Here is a 17382-nt window from a genome sequence, read left to right on the forward strand (position 1 = left end):
TTTTCTATATGTATATTTCTCTATAGCCTATGTAAGTCTTTATTTTTGAAGATCAACTGTGAGCCCTGTGATCGGTTAATTTGATTTAAGTTTTATTTTGGAGATTTGGACTAGAGGTAGAGGCGCGAGTTAATTGTATCCTGATCCTTGCCTTGAGGGGTTTCAAAGCCCTGGAGCAACTCTCCTCTGTATTTTGTTCTGTCTACCTTAGCCAAGCTATTGCATTTCTCTCTGGTGTGGCGAGGCGAGCAGATCGCTGGGAGAGAAATCGGAAAAGGGGGGAGAGGAAAAGGAAAAGGGGACTTGGAGAGAGACTTTGTGCTTCAATGTTTCAGGTAAGATCTGACGGTTTGGGTTTGTTATTATTTGCTAAGGAGGGTATGGCTGGGACTTTGGGCGCAACTCGCTTTTACGCATGTGCCAGGCATGGGGCGAGAGCGCGGCACACTCGCACACACGCAGCCGGGCGCGGACGGCGGCTTGGGAGCCGCTCGCACCGGCTGCGGCTCCTCGGTTTTCTTCCTGGCCAAGGGAGCCGAGCGGGCGCGGGCGGTGGCCACGGAAGTCCGAGTCGGGGGCTCCGCGGGGTCGGTAGCCGGAGCGCCGACCGGGCTGGGGCGGGCAGAGGGGAGGTTTCCACGGCCGGGTCCTGAGTCTCGGGAGCGCAGCCCCACGACTCTCGAACCCCCGTCGCCCCCGTCCCTGCTCCCGCGTGCCGCGCGTCCATTCTTCCCGGGGAGCCCCGGGGCTCGGGGCTCGGCGCCTACCTCGTGGGGGTGGGGATCGTCGCCCTGCTCCCAGCCAGCCTTGGCGGCGCCCCCCGGGACACTCGCTCAAAGACGCCATTGTGGCTGCTGAGCGGATCGGGCCCCGGGGCGCCTTATTTATTTATTTATTTGCTTATTTATTTATTTTTCCCTTCCCTTTTCTCCCCGGCCGAGCCCTTTTGTGAGCCGCGGCTAGTGCCGAGAGCCGGCCCGCGTGCAACCCGGGCTGATCCAGATTCGTCGCCTCCGCCCACTCGGGCGCCTTTAAAGCCCTTTTCCATCTCCTCCCATTTCCCCTCCCCCCCTCCCTGGGTGCAAATGTTTCATTTATTTTTAAAAAGCGCCGGTTCTTCTTTCTCCCCACCTCCTCCCTTGTTAGTGAGCTGGGATTAAGAAGTCTCCTTGGGAGGCGGGCGCGGACTGGGGCGCTGGGGTGGGGAGAAGGCTGCGGTCGCCGCAGGTAACGGTGGTGGCTTTTGGCGTTCGCCTCCTCTCCCCGAGCCAGCAACGTGGAGTCCAGAGCCCGGTCCTTCCCTTCTCTTCCTCCTCCTCCTCTGGCGGCCACTGTTCACTTAAAGGGACAGAGTTTCCTGGTCGCCACCGGTGTGCACGGTCTGAACCGGTACTCGGGGCGCAGGGGTAGGAGGAAGGGAGTCAGTTTGGCTCCTTTCTGACCTCTTTCCTCCCCACCCCCAGCCTGCCTCCCCTCTTGGTGGAATTGTGGAGTGCGCTTCCTCTCCTGCCCCCAAGAGGGACCTGGCTGGAAAATAAGAGTCCTCACCTCCTGGAAAAAAGACAGGGGAGGGTGGCACGTTGTGGTGAATTGCTTCCTAAGTGAGGTGGAGCCCCTGAACGTCCAAGAAGGGTAGGGAGAACCTGTGGTGCGGGGACTCCTTGCCTGGACGCCGGCCTGGCACAGGCGTCCGGCATACAACTTTCTAGCGATCGCGGGCCGATAGGGATTGCCTTTGTGCTTTCCAACATTCAGGCTGTCGTGGAAATGATTTTCCAGTGTAAACACGTTTTCACTGTCTGTGCTTCGGGTTCCGGCTGGGCCGGAGAGGACTAAGTTAGCAAAGTTTCGATGGGGCGGTCGGCTTTGTACGTGGAGAGTCGCACGCGGAAACTGTCCAGGACCCCTTGGCTCTGGCTTCCTGGCTAAGAGAGACACCGCAGTAGGCAGAAGTAATTTGGTACAAATATTATACTACCGTTTAGACCATAAGACTGGCTGCTTTGCCCACCTCCTCCTGTGTGTGTGTGTGTATGTGTGTTTGTGTGTGTGAGTGTGTGTGTGTGCGCGCGCGCGCGCCCTTGGTGGCACTTAGACACACGGTTTAACATACTCATTCTTTAAGAAACGTTTGCCTTCTGTTTTCAATCAACTAAACTGGCAGCCGGAGATACAAGTTTATTTGAGAATACCCTCTGGGTACCAAGCATGCTTGGATTGTTTTAGCAAATTAAAAATGAGCAAAATGCTTTTACCTTCTCAGCAGTAGACTCCTTAAGAGACCTCCTGTTTCGTGTGTTATTGTGTGTGCGTTCCGGGGGAAGCGTTTTCTGTGTGTATCTCAAATGTTTTTAATGTGGAAAAAAACCAAAATAAAGGATTTTTTAAAGGCTGAGACTGATGTTGTGGAATGATTCGTTAAATCTGGACCATTTATGATTCATTAAATCAAGAAATTCACCTGCCTGTATGGGAGGCTGTGGGAGTTAATAGCCAGCCGGCTAGGCGAATTTTAAGTAGCTGTGAGTTCATTTGTCTCGGGGATAATGGGCAAGATGCCTATTTAGATTTTGGTGGCATGTGGCTTCGGAGAAGGGGCTGTCTGTGTAGGAGTCCTGCTCATGCAGATTGAGAAGAGCTGCTGGTCACTGTAAGAATAGCAGTAGGTTAAATGTTTACCAGTGAGGTGACAAAGGTGACCCTGGAACTTTATAACTTAAGATCAGAGAGAACTTGGCGGGATGGGACTTTTGTGTGTAAGGAGAACATAAGTGACTAGTCAAAAGTGCCGAAATCTCTAGATGCATTAAGTACGAATGATTGTGTGTGTGTGTGTGGGGGGGGTATCTCCCACCACAGCATGTAAAATGACTGCAGTAGTTTTTGCTCTATTAATTATGCCTGAAGCACAATATAGACTCCCTGAGCACACACTAGAGGTCTCTCTTCTAGCTGTACAATTATTGGCTTGTAATCCTTTGCCAGACCTTGTATAATAAGGGTGTTCAGTGAAGGCCTGGTTCAGAAGTAATTTTGCCTTCCTGGTTATTCTCCGTACTTGGGGGAGAGTATTCATCAATTACTGCCCGTTTTATGCTGCCCACGCATTTGGAAAAGGATTAATTTAAGAAAGACTTCCCTTGACTGGTGAAAATGTTGCTCAGTTTGCTTTGAATCCTGCATTTTAGGCTTGCCTGCACCAAATTATTTACCCAAAGCAATTTCTTTTAAAATGCAAACATAAACAGTGAAAGTTGCATTTGTTGGAGAGTGTTCTGAAATGAAACTTTGGTTTGGCTCTTGAGTTTAGCAATGCTTTCTAGTCTTTCTAAACTCAATGCGATTGCTGCAGCAGCCTGAAATTTGCTCAGATCTCCCCTTTACATCCCGGGTGAGTCACTCAAACAAGGCTTTTTGAAAGTTGCTTTTTAAACTGTATTTCTGAACTTTTTTCAGCTATTATTTATTATTTTCCAATAAACAAAACATTTATCCTGAAGATAAAGCATCACGGGAATACGATCTTTTGGATATGTGTGTGTGCGCGCGCGCTTGCTTGTTTTGAGAGCTTCCCCATGAAGGCATGAGAAACAATTGGCCTTCCCTTCCTTGGTAACAGCAGCAGCTCCCTTACTTCTCATTCATAAAAATGTACTATACTAAGGCTTTGCTTTTGAAGAGTTTGGTTTGAGAGCTCTGGGAAGAGGAAGATGAGGTTAACTTTTAAGAATCATATTCTGAAGTTTGTTCTCATTAAGCTCATCCGTTCATTCAACCATTATTTCTTAGTGCTGACTGTACAGGAAACTCCCCGCTAGATGCTGGAGACACCATGGTGGGAACGGCATGCAGCGCCATGATTGCTTGATTACAGAGACAGACATTCACCGAATAACTGAACAACTGATAAGAGATTAGTGCTTTGGAAGAAAAGGGAAATTTCAGTAGAATGAACCAAAGAGGGGCGAAAGAGCCAGGACTGGGGTCAGATTTCCAAAGAAAGCTCTAGATTCTAAGATCTAAATGTTGAAGAGGTAGGTGGAAGATCTGGGCTGCAGGATGGAAATCTGGTTTTAACCCTCACCGAGGGATAGGTGGGTGAGAAAGATGGGAGAGGCATGGCGTACTGTGTGCATTGAAAGGACAGTTCTGGAAGTGCACAGGCAGATAACTAGACAGACCACGGTGGGAGATTCATGACCCTTACATCGCTTAATACAGTGGTTGGGCAAGAACAGATGTAGCCAATAACAGAACGTGATGAAAGAATTTGAGATCCACTTAGAAGGAAAACGGGTGGAACCCAGGGAAAGGTTGGTTACAGGTCCCCAAGAAGGGAGAAGTGTTGAGTGTCAAGGTTTCGGGCATCTTGTGACTTGGCTGTGAAGGGTCCTCCAAGTAGAAGGCAGCTGCTGCTATAGGTTTAGATGATTATGGACCCTTTAGGGGGGAAAACCTTACTTAAGGAAGTAGGCCACCGAGGGTGGGCTCCGAGCTTCCTATCCTGGCCCTGCTTCCTGCCCACTCTCTGCATCAGTCCAAACATGATGTAGGGTGTGTGGAGTCCACCAGCATATGCCTGTCACCATATAGCCATGGCTTCCATGCCTTTCCCTTGGAGATGGACTGCACTCCTCACATTGTCAGCCCAAGCAAACCTTTGCTTCCTTAAGCAATACAGTAGAAAAATTAGTGAATACAGGGCACGTTAATCAAGTATATGATGGTGTTCAGGATGCGGGCTTTGGTAATGAGAAGCCTCATTCACACCCAGGGCATCTGAATTCACAGAGGCAGCCAAGGCATCTGGTCTGGTCATTCTTCAATTGCTCCGTTTGTTCCCCAGTCCTGTGCAGGGCCTGCAGTCCTTCAGGCCCCACCTGCCTGCCTTTCGCATCCTGTCCTCCAAGCCCCTCTTTTCTTTATGACCTGCCCTGTGAGGTCTGCGTAACTAGCTCCTGATAAGCTGGGAGTCATCTTTGAGAGAGTCTTGTTTTTAACCTGCTGGAACAAAATCAAGTCTGTGTCTTATAACACACATTGTGTCAAGAATCTCATAAAACCAGTGGTGTAGTGACTGGCAAGCTGCCTGTGTTATAAATAACTCTGCATCCGTGCCCCTGTAAGCAAATCTAATTCAATTCGTTGGGTCACTGAAAGCAATACGAAAGTAGGAGGAGTGGGTGGGAAGAGGAGGGGCACGGGCAGGAGCTGGGCGACAAGGGAAGGAAATGGGGTGAATAGAATATATCATGTAAATGTATAAAATATGTTATTGCGTATAAAACATTTATACTAGTAACTTAAAAATATTAAGGTATTAAATTACTAGAAAAATGAATTGTTTAGTGACTGGAGAGATTGCTCAATGGTTAAGACTGCTTACTGCTCTTGCAGAGGACATGAGTTTGGATTCCAGCACCCACATGTTGGCTCACAGTGGCTTATGATGTCTGGCTTCTGTGAGTTCCTGCATTGCATGTGTTGCACATAACTGTAGCAGGCAAGGCACATATACACATAAATAAAATAAGTGAATATATATTTATAAAAAATTAATTTCATCTCCACCTTTTAAAGGCATTTACATACAAATAATATAATCATTGCATGTCATAAGAAAGAAAGAAACGAAGGAAGGAAGGAAAGACCTGTAACTATACAAATAACCCTTACATTGTCTCCTACTTTGATAGATTTTTGTGCATCTGTCCTTTGTATAGATGACTGTCTTGGTCAGTGTTCTATCGCTGTGAAGAGACCCCATGACTTTGGCGACTCTTGTAAAAGAAAACATTTAATTGGGACATACTCACTTTTTCAGAAGTTTACTCCATTATCAGCATGGTGGGAAGCACGAGTCACACGGGAGACATGGTGCTGAAGAGGTAGCTAAGAGTTCTTCATCTGGATCCAGGGGTGGCAGGGAGAGACAGACACTGGGACTGGCTTGGGTCCACCCCCAGGGGCATACTTCCTTCAACAAGGCCACAATCCTAATTCCTGTCAAGGTCCACTCCCTAAAGACTGAGCATTGGAAGCTATGAGCCTGTGGGGGCCATTCCTACCACCACAGTGACATTTGTGTTGCTGGGGGAAAAAAATCCAAGACAGAAGCAATTAGGAGAAGAAATGATCTTCTTGGTTCTTGGTTTCAGAGGGTTTCATGAGAAAGACATGGTAGGGAGGAAGGTTCGGGAGAGAGGTTCAGTCTGGGGTTGCAGGCTCCTGCGGGGGCTATTTATGTACATGGTGACTAACTAGGAAGTACAAAAATTGTGACTGGGGACTTCCTAGTGACCCATTTCTACCACCTAAGCCCACCTCCTAAACAATCCACAGCCCCCTAAAATACCTTCATCCACTGGAGAACTCCAGGCCATCAACCAGTTGGGGAACATTTTAAATTCAAACTATAATGATCCCTGCATCTCAGACTTGCTGTACTGATCCTTGGCTAGCCTGATCTTCATGCAGCCTTTCGTATTTCTATATAAGTGAACATTTTGGTACTTCTGATGTCTTGTTCCTTCTTTCAATTTGTTCTTATTTCTACAAAACGTATTCCTTGATGTCTAGATTCCTAAAAGATAGAGACCTGTTAGGAAATTGTTTTGTCCAGTATGGGGTTCACTATCAAAACAGCACTTACTACTGACTGTTGGCTAATTTTTAAATAATTTAGAATTGGGCATTAAGTGATCTTACTTTCAATATCAAAATATATTAGGAAAAGAATTTTCATTGAAGAAACCCGCCATAGATCTTTTATAATAGTATGTCTCTTTCTGCTTGTACTTCTTCCAAAAAAATTCCAGGCTGGGGCTACTTCCAGAAAATTCAGGCTTCAGTTATTTCCAGGAAATAATGCAAATACCATTCTCTTCATGGGAGTTTGATACACAAATGAATTCCCTAAGTCTTGGGGGTGAGCTTTGATTAGATAAACATCCATCCTTTCGGCCACATCACCTGGAGTTCCATTTCCAATCTCCCTTGTGTGGTTGCTGAGAGTATACACAGCATCAAACACCCCAAGGCACGCACTATTGCAGGAATCAGCCCAATTCTGGATGCTTTCCCCTCTGCACACTTGAATCCTGCTGTTTCCTGGCTTCGTGAGTGCCCAGAATGTCCGTGGTTAAGAGGAGCAAATCCACCACACCTCACTGAACCCCTGGAATAACACTAACTACAAAGCTTATAGGAGGTAGTGTAAGTCTGGGGTGGTGGTAAACCCAGTGAACTCACTCTCGGATGTGTCAGGTGGAGAATATTAATGATAAACTCAGAGTCACCAATAATGTATTGGTAGTGAACTAAAGGAAAGAAATTATTAAGCTTCCCTTTGGTGTAATTTAACCAGAGTGAGGCTAGATTTGAATCCTTTCTCCCTTCTGTCATTCCTGTCTGTTTCATGAACTTGAATCCAAGCCTACCTGAATGCTGCCTTATCTGTCTCTCTGTCCCTCTCTCCGTACATCCATGTCTCTAATGTGTGTGTGTGTGTGTGTATGTCTGTCTGTCTGTTTATCCGTCCGTCCGTCCTTGCATGTCTGTGTCTGTTCCTCTATTAACAAAGGGCTTTGCTCTGTGTTTACTTCACAGGACAGAAAGCGCCCCATGGGGAAGGAATGAGTACCTTATAAAAATCTTTAACAGAGTTTCACAGTCACTGACTAGCAACACTGCCCAGCCTTTTTGATGAGTGCTCGTTTATAAGGCTGCTTTCAGCCTGTTTTCTGTTTCCAGCATTCATTACCATCACACACACACACACACACACACACACACACACACACACACACACTTGGGTCTGGAACTTGGAAGAGTACGTAATTTAAGATTACAGCTATGCATTAGCTTAGGTTATAAAAGTTGATTATATGGGAAATCCAAGGCAAGTAAGGTTGGTTTTTACATTGTTCTTTTAAAGGCAGGTTAAATGAACAGGCTTAGTATGCAATATGATAACAATCTCAAGCCCTACATGACTTTAAAGTATATTATTAACTTTGACTATGGGGTCCAGCAAAAGCTTTGGTCCCTTTGGATGTATTATTTTGTAATAATGCATTACCACAGCCAACCTTAGCATTAATCTCTTTATTGTTCCATGAACATTCCTAGCTCGCTTTCCAATCCAGGCTAATATGAGAGGTTTTTTGTTTGTTTGTTTCTGAGATGGAGGCTTTCACTATGTGGAATTCTGTAGATCTGGTTAGCCATAAACTCAGAGACCCTTCTGCCTCTGCCACCTGGTTCTGAGCATTTTGATAGACACTCTGCAGAGTGTTCCTGCACTGCCATCAGCTCCCACTCATTCTCTGCCCCCACTTTCCTCCCACTGCTATGCCGTTCATAAGAGAAAAAGCAAAGAATTGAAATGGTTGGAGGTGGTGGAGAGATGGCTCAATGGGTAAAGGTGTTTTCTGCACACACATGAGGACCTATGCTTGGGTCCCCAGCACCCACATAAAAGCCTAGTATGGGGCTTCTCACCCATAATTCCAGCAGTGGGGAAGGAGTATGGAGGCAGATGCTGGGAGCTCACTGGCCAGCCAATCTAGCCAAAACAGTCAGCTTCAGATCCAGTGGAAGAGTCTCTATCAAAAAATAAGATGGAGAGCCATTGAGGTAGACACCTGATAACAACCCCTGGCTTTCCCACATGCCAGCACGCATGTACACACCAACTTACGTAACCCTTGTATCTAAGTACACAACAAAGTGGTTTGTGATTGCTGCCATCAGAACATCCCAGTTGTAAAGCTCTTGCTGAGCAAAGTATACGCTCACACATACTCCGCCACATCAATCAAAATGTGGGTTTGTTTTTCTACTCAGAGTGAACTGACAGTGGCCCCTGCTGCCGCCACAGGCTGCCACTATGACAATGCCTTCTGAACTGGAGAGTGTGCGAGCTGGAAGGATTTCAGATGCTCTCTAGAGGCAGTGAGATTCTTCCTGATACTTCCTTCCTAAGCATCTGCTGTCGTCATCACTTTTTATTTGGATTTCCCACTTTGCTGGAAATCTGTAGCTAATGGAACAGAAAATGTATATAAAACCAGAGACCAAGTATCTCTGTGTGAAAGAATCAAACACTACATTGGTCCAGGGCATTAACAATTCTCCCCCAAACCTACCTGCTCCATGCCCATATTCACACCTGCCTCGATCAGTTTCTAACTGTATCGTTTTGACGAACTTCTCTTTTCTAAGCCTTGGTGTTCAGACTGTAAAGTAACTGGTTTGCTGCCGTGTGACTGAGTAACAGCGTGGGCTGGCTATAAACAAGACAGCAATGGGCTGAAGATCATTCTGAGAGTCAAGTGTGGCACACATGCCTGTCATGTTCTGGCCATCAGAAGAAAGTGTAGTCTAAGAGTAGAGGCTGTGTTTATTTTCCTCACCTCTTTTTGTTAGAATGGGTTTGGTTTTAAGTATTTATTTATGTTTTATTTATGTATGTCAATGTGTCTATATGCCCACAGAGGCCAGAAGAGTTTTTCCTACTCTGTGGAGCTAATGTACACAGGTAGTTGTGAGCTGGCCAACATGAGGTAAAAACCAACTCTTCCTCTGGAAGAGCAGCAACGTACAGCATTATGCCTAACCTTTGAGCTTCTACTTTTAATTTTCCTTCAAAGTTTTATTTCTGTCTCTGTCTCTCTCTCTCCCTCTTTCTGTCTTTCTCTGTCTCTGTCTGTCTGTCTGTCTGTCTGTCTCTCTCTCTCTCTCTCTCTCTCTGTGTGTGTGTGTGTGTGTGTGTGTGTGTGTGTGTGTGTGTGAATGGATGTATTTTCCCTAGGTGGGGATTTGTTGCTCTGAGGCCCAAAAAGGGTGTCAAATTCCCTGGACTGGAGTGGGAGGTAGTTACGGACCTTCACATGGGTGCTAGGAACCAAATCCAGGTTTTCAACAAGGACAGCAAATGCTCTTAAGAGCTTAGCCATCTCTGCAACCCGTTTTGTTTGTTTATTTATTTGTTTGTTTCTTCTTCTTCTTTTTCTTGAGTCAGGTCTCACGTAGCCCAGGCTGGCCTCCCTTGTTACTATTCATAGTTGGCCCTGAACATCTATCTGATCGTCCTCTTCTGCCGTCAAGTACTGACATTGCCAGAACTTACGGCCATACCCAGTTCTTTGAGGCATACAGCGTTGATGCTCAATAAATAGTTTAGAAGCCAGATGCTGACTTTGCCTTCCTGGAAGCCCTTTCTGCTACTGACAAGAGAATCCATGTTCTGCCAGATGCCCTGGCCTGATGGTTTTCGGCATTGTCTGATTAAATAGATCGATCATTTTGGACAGACGAACTTTGTTTAAAAGATAGCCCTCTTTTACTTTTTGTTTTGTTTCGTGTTTTTAAAGACAGGGTTTCATGTAGCTCAAGCTGGCCTTAAGCTTTGCGTGCAGCTAATGAAAACTTTGAACTTCTTAGCCTCCGGCTCCCACCTGCTCGGTGCTGGGATGGCAGGTGTGTGCCACCACAGCTATTGTAAGACGTGCTGGCAGATCGAACCCAGCTTCGTGCTCACAGGAAATTCATCCTGTGCAGATTCGTAGGGTTACCAAACAATGCAGACAATTAGAGTTGGTGTTGGAAGACAGGGCAAACAAGCCACCCTGTTCTGACCCCGCCCCGTTCTGGAGTTTGTTGCACTATTGAGCGACTCAGGAGCTGGTGCGATACCCATTCCATCCAGCAGATGGCGGTGACGCACACTCCTGATCTTGCCAAGCCTCCGGTTTTTTACTTTCTGGCATTGAGAAAAGCTAGGTTAAGCCAACTTTTAAAACCTGCCTTGGCTGCTCCCTGGGAACAACTGAGGCGCAGAGGGACAGCTCCAAGCTCGAAGCATCTGCATCTCCAAGTAGCCCATTTCCTTCTGGACAGTGGGCCAGGGAGGAGACATATCCTTGTGTTAGCATCCACGACTGTGATTTCCCGATAACGGAATTATCTGGGACTGGGGTGGGATGGGGGGAAGAAGTGGAAGGGGGGAGGTTGGAGGGAGTGCTGAATGCCTAATGAAATCAACAGAGGAAAGTGCTATTATCCCCCAGCATCAGCCATATTATCACATGCTCCATTGAAATGACTTGGGATTCATCAGAAATCAAGAATTAAATAAAGATGATAACTCAGTTTTAAGTATTCATGAGCCACCATGAAGGGAAAAGTGTTACATGTTACTGAATAGTAATTTGTAGTTCTGTCTTGTCGGGTACTGGTAACTTGGTCTTCCAGTTGCTTGGAGCCCTGAGTCTGCTGTTAACACTTTGACCATACTCCTAGCTTCATTAAGCACTTTTGAGACACTAATTCTTCTCAGCAACTCTGTAAAATGGGGGAAATAGTTATGTCTTGACCTAGAAAAACCACAAGGACCTGAGGATGTTGTTCAGTAGGGGAAGTGCTTGCCCTGAGACCTGGGTCATCATCATCAATCAATCGGGGATGGTGGCACAGTCCCGTAATCCCAGCACTCAGGAGGCGGAGGTAGAATTAGAACTTCAAGGTCATCCTTGGTTATGTAGCGGAGCTTGAGCCTGCCTGGGATGCAAGAGACTTCATGGGGTAGGGGGAAAAGAGGATTTCAAAAGAAGCATAAATACATTGGCTGTGTTTCATGCTCAGACTCGAGAAGACAAACCAATGGTGCTCCTACTGCAGAGTAAAGCTCTAACCGTGGGTCCTTGGAGAGCCTGGCCTTGATTTACAGACACAGGAAATCAACGACGAGAGGGTATGGGCTTATGTTCTAGTTGTACATGACACAGCCCGTCAACATTTAAAAAAAAATCTCTTTACATTTTTAATGAGGGGTCTTTAGACATTGATAGCCATTAAGGTATTTTCAGAAACCTAAACTGTTAGCAGAGACCCAGGATGGCCCCACTCCCTGAGAGATTCCACTCCTAGACTTGCCACTGGTGTTCTCCCGAGGAAGTAGGGAAAGTCAGGTGACTTGCTGAGTCTCTTTGTTTGCTACATAGTCAAAGATGATTGAACTCCTGATCCTCCTGCTTCTGCCTTTCCAGTTTTGGCACTGCAGGCACACTCCACCACAGGTTCTTCCCATCATTTCTGAGGGACATCTAGTAAAACAACTCTTACACATGTGTTCTGGCAACACACACTGGTGAAGCAAGCCACCTGCAGCATGCGCTAACTTAGCCCTTCCTTGACCTGGGGTGTAGATCACTGGCCTTGCGACATGGAGGCAAGCAGATTCTGCGCCTTTGCTACCTTTATCAAGAACCCTCTCAAAAATAAACAGACTGACAAAGCAAATACCCCTTGAAGTGTGGGAGGCAAGGCTGGTTCTAGGAGCTGAGCTTTCGTGGGTTTGGACTCTGCAGCCTGTGCTATCATCAAATAAAGTGGTTAGACACATCAGTCTCTAAGAGAAAGCCAAAATTTCAGAATTAAGTCTGCTTTTCAGGTGGCTGAAATATTTCAGAGATCTGAAGGAAAGAAGTGACGAGTTATTCCTAGGTTTCGTAAGTCACACTAGCTGCATGAAAAACAGGGTTTTCTGAAGGAAAACCAGATCTTGATCTACCCTCTGCCCAGTTCATCAGTCACTGCTGAGCAAGAAAAACCATGAGAGTTCACAGCCGGTGGAATCATGGGTACTCTGGCAGTCATGCTTGTTGGTAGATGGGTCAGAACTGAGGATGTGAGATGGGATCGAAGCTCTACAACCTTCCACCTGAAGCAATCAGGGCTATTTCTCCTCATGTTTAGCCCTTGCAATCAAACATTTGTGTTTATGCAAATCACTGAAAAATGCTATTCTTTTGCTTCTGATGTGTCTTTGTATCTAAATGCACGAGAAACTATGAATATTTCTAGCTGAAGTTCAAATAATTTAAAAAAAAAAGCACAACCAAGCCAGGTGGTGGTGGCACACTCCTTGTATTCCAGCACTCGGGAGGCAGAAGCAAGGGACTACTCTGAGTTCGAGGCCAAACTGGTCTACAGAGCAAGTTCCAGAACAGCCAGAGCTATACCAAGAAACCCTGTCTGTTTTGAGAAAGAAAGACAGACAGACAGACAGACAGACAGAGACACAGACACAGAGAGAAGGAGGAAGGAAGGAAGCTGAGCTGGTTTATTCTACATAATTACTTAAGGAGTCTTCCATGATCATCCCTCCACCTTAAATACTGTGTTAGTCAAAATATATTTTAGGGCCAAGAGAAACGGTGCATGGGGTAAAGGTGCCTGCCACTACCAAGCCTGATAGCCTGCGTTCAGCCAGGCTGAACCTGGTGGGTGGAAAGAATCAACTCCCTCAAGTTCTCTAAACTTTAGAAACTGCCCGCATGCAAACAGGAGTGCACACACCCCTAAAGACACGAGTAAATAAAGCATAATACAATTTAAATGCATTTCAGACTTCAGACATAGATTCAGTTTTTGCTTTTGAAAATGGGCTCCTAGATTTCTTTTCTTTTCCTTTGGTTGTACAATTGCAATATTCATGTACTTCAGTTATTTTTGACAGTTCTTCTGCAAACTATAAATGCCTGGGAAGAACATTTCTAAATTACCCCACTAAGGAATAAGACATATACATTTTTTAACAACTGAAACAAAAGCTACGTTCTGCTAAGTTTCCACATTAACTCAGTGTCCTTATGGAGAAGGCACAGTGCTTGTCGGCTGACTGGGGGACAAAGCCCTTCGCACACAATAATTCCTAACCTCGGATTATGGATTTGTGTGTATGGCTGCCCACACGTAGGATCTGTTTGTGACTCTTCAAGAGCTCATAGTGGGGTTTACAAATGTTCTGTGCTCCAGGGCTGGGGTGCAGCTCAGTTGGTAGAGTGCTCTCCTAATATTCGGAAAGCCTGGGTTCAAACTGTAGAAATGTTTACACTACACCCTGCTGGCACTGCCTGCAGTCCCAGGGATTTGGCGGTAGAAGCAAGCGCTGGGGTCACCCTTGACTACAGAGTGAGCGCCACATTAGTTAGCGTGGCTTTTGCTTCTGAACCTCGCTGCTGCTGCCCTGTTAGTCAACAGCCCCTGCCCCTTATTCCTTCATTTCCTGGACCTCTTGGTCCTTCTTGGCTTTCTAAGGTTTCCTTTCCATCCTAGGGACATGAGTGATGATGGACAGTCAGTCTAGCCTAGTAGGAGGAGAGTTCCAGGATAGTAAGAGGCCCTGTCTCAGAAGCAAGGTGAAGAGTTACTAAGGAAGACAATGAAGGATGACCACTGGCTCACACACACACATGCACATATATGAACATGCATACAAGTACATGCACAAAGAGGTTAAGTGGGTACAATTAAGTGCTGTGTAACAGAACAGGTCAGTGTCTGGATGGTGTCACTGTTGCTGGGCATAGCGTGTCCCTTGTTATGGCTGTGCTTGGCAGACTCTCTACTGTCTTACCTCATTCTTCATGGGGGGTTTGATATCAAAATTCTCTTCTTCTCTTAAGTGCTATTGAACCTGGCTTACAGCTGCTAGACAATCCACATGTCTGTGTGCTCCCAACCCTCAAATATTTCATCTTTAAGCTATAGTGTGGTTGTATTTGGAGAGCTGGCTTCTAGGCGTATAGCTAAGGACAAATAGAGCCATAAAGGCCTAGAATTGTTACCTGGTCAGGTTAGCCGCGAGATCTTTCTTCTCTGCTTTTGCATCAAGAGACAGCATTAGTTACTTTGGACTTCACTGTTACAAATACCCGACGAAATCAACTTAAGCTAAGAGAGGTTTATGGCAGCTCAAGGAGGTGGAGTTTAGCATGGTGGAGCAGGCGTGGTAGCAGGTGTGTCCTAGTCTATACGGTCTGGAGGGAGAGCAGTGGTCTCGCTTCACCAGTGGTCAGGGAGGTCAGCACTACATGCTGGATTCACCTCTTTTCACTCTGAGACCTCAACCCTCAGATGTGCAACACCCACATGCAGTGTGGGTCTTCTGACCTCAGTTAACCCCCTGGACACACCCAGGGGTCTCCAGTCAGTAAGGCTTACCCACCAGAGGGTGCCGAATATACAGCAAGTAGGTGGCTGTCTGTGCACCAGGAACCGAACCCTTGCCAGCTCTTGAGGTGGCCAGCACCTTGATCTTGGAATTCCTGGCCTCCAGAATCATGAGAAATAAATTTGTTTAAAGCCAACTGGTCTGAAAGTGTGCTTTAGAATCCAAGCTGAATAAAATACACACTTCTAAAAATAAAACAGGTGTGAGCACATGCACACGCATGACCACATACATACACACTCAGCTTCCCCTCACTCCTGACTCTTATTTTCAAATCATTTCCTTTCCTCGTGTGTTGTAGTAGCAAGGCCGAGCAGAACAGGATCCCAAACACGGATCTGCAGACAGTCCACAGGGCTTTCTCTAACTTCTCTTCGAGTAGAAACCTCTGCTGCCTTCCGGTAGCCCATGCTATTTAACTGACCTTGTAGGTCACTTTGGTCTCTGCTTGTCACCAAATCTCAGCCTAGTTCCTAATATAGTACTGCCTTTTTCTTTAACTGAATGGTTTTTTTTTCCCAAGTGATTTAGAAAAATGGGAAGCTATCTCTGAATTTCTTAGTATTCCACATAGGTGGTACCATCCGTCATCTGTCTCATTCCAGTTGAAGCAGAAATGCAAGTTTGGAATCAAACTTAGGAAGATGGTTTAAGGAAATGTTCTCTTCTAGACTCTACTGTGAGCTCTCTGTCTCCTCTCTCTCCCCCTCATGTGTGTGAAACATCAAGATTTATATATGAAATTAGAATCCAAACCATTGTTTATTTAATGGAATATTGTCACACCACAAGCCTGCAAGGTCCTGTTTATCTCGAGGATAAATGTCATCACTGTCCCTGTGACAGTCAGATTCTGGCACTGTCTGTGAGAGATGTGACAATAGGTAAAGATGAGGCTGTAGAACGTTGGCTTCTGTTGCCGTGGTGACTTTTAGTTTCCATGTTGGTCCTCTGCCCTCACAAGACACCCTTTCCGTGTCGTCCACAGTGAATCAAGGCAGGGTCTGGGTTCCGAGCACAGGAAAGGCACCTGCAGGGCAAGGGAAGTAGTGACAGCTGCAGCGATGTCACCCCAACCTCTGTGAGGTACTTGTCACATCTGCATACACACTCAGGGACACAGATGCACAGGTACAGGAGTGAGGTGCTTTTGTCTGTCTACTGTGTAGCACAGGCTGGCCTCAGTTGTGGAAATCCTCCTGTCTCTGCCTTCCAAGCATTGAGATCACAGGTGTGTACCATTAGTCTGGCCTTTCTGCTTCTAAATAGAACCTACTGGTATGGTTTTACTTGTTTGTTGGTTTGGTTTGGTTTGATTTTGTGTATTCAGTCTTCATAGCAGAGGATAACCTTGAACTTCTGATCCTCTTGGCTAGGGTTACGAGTGTGAGTCACTATACCCAGTTTGTGTGGTGCTGTGGATGAAACGCAGGACCTCATGTTAAGCTCAGTTGTTTAAGGAGCACAGGATGGTGCTGTGATAACTGTAACACCTACTATACCTCCTATTGGAGTTGCTGGTAAAAAGCCACAGCATTTCGTGCCTAAATGTGGCACTGAGCAGAAAAAAGCCCTGGCCATCGTGATGGTGATGAGCTCCTACGGAGAGCCCAGTGCACTGTGAGCTCTGGGGAGGGGGCTTCTCACAACTCAGGGTAAGGAGACTTGGGGGAAATCACAGTGACAGAGACCAGTAGGAGAATTTTTCAAAAAGCAAAGTGAACAGAAAAGGAGGTTCATCTGTGGCTGCCCGAGTTACCAAATGCCAGCCTGACAGGGAGAGGGGCTGTCGTGGGAAGAATTCTCAAAGCTGTGACTAAGCTAAAAAGGGCAGAGGAGCTTCTGCTGAAGAGTGCGGGTGTATTTTTAAAAATGCAAACTGTACAAGTGGGTATTACATATGCTGTCAGTTACAAGCAACTGATGCACTAGCAGCCTGTTACCTGGCACTGCTGGGCTGGGAGAATGGTTCCAGTTCTCCAGGCTTAGGATCTTGTGGGAAGAGAGTAGATGGCTGCTGGAGAGGGTGATGACCTCTCATAGTGCGGCAGAAGCCCAGCAAGGTCCACAGCTCACTGGAGGGAGCAAGTACCTACGAGAGATTAGAGATGCACACAGCTGCACACGGGATGTGCACAGCTGCACACAGGATGCACACAGCTGCACACAGGATGCACATAGCTGCACATGGGATGCACACAGCTGCACACGGGATGCACATAGCTGCACACGGGATGCACACAGCTGCACACGGGATGCACACAGTTGCACATGGGATGCACACAGCTGCACACGGGATGCACACAACTGGGACAGTGAAGCAGATAAAAGAAGTAGATCAAAGATAAATGTGGCTTTGACAG

The 17382-nt window shown here is 46.4% G+C and overlaps 1 protein-coding gene across 1 annotated transcript in view; it reads left to right on the top strand.

Annotated features, from left to right (window-relative positions):
* Nucleotides 1–228: 228 nt before the first annotated feature.
* LOC121453271 (BTB/POZ domain-containing protein KCTD1) overlaps nucleotides 229–17382 on the top strand; it is a 199279-nt gene continuing 182125 nt past the window's right edge. The window contains exon 1 of the mRNA XM_041659877.1: nucleotides 229–335. Coding sequence (XP_041515811.1) covers nucleotides 327–335 — 9 coding nt within the window. The 5' untranslated portion in view covers nucleotides 229–326. The remainder of the gene's footprint in view (nucleotides 336–17382) is intronic.

This window comes from Microtus oregoni, unplaced genomic scaffold, assembly GCF_018167655.1.
Source record: "Microtus oregoni isolate MIOR12 unplaced genomic scaffold, Mior012 000011F_ref0000422, whole genome shotgun sequence".
Lineage (NCBI taxonomy): Eukaryota > Metazoa > Chordata > Mammalia > Rodentia > Cricetidae > Microtus > Microtus oregoni.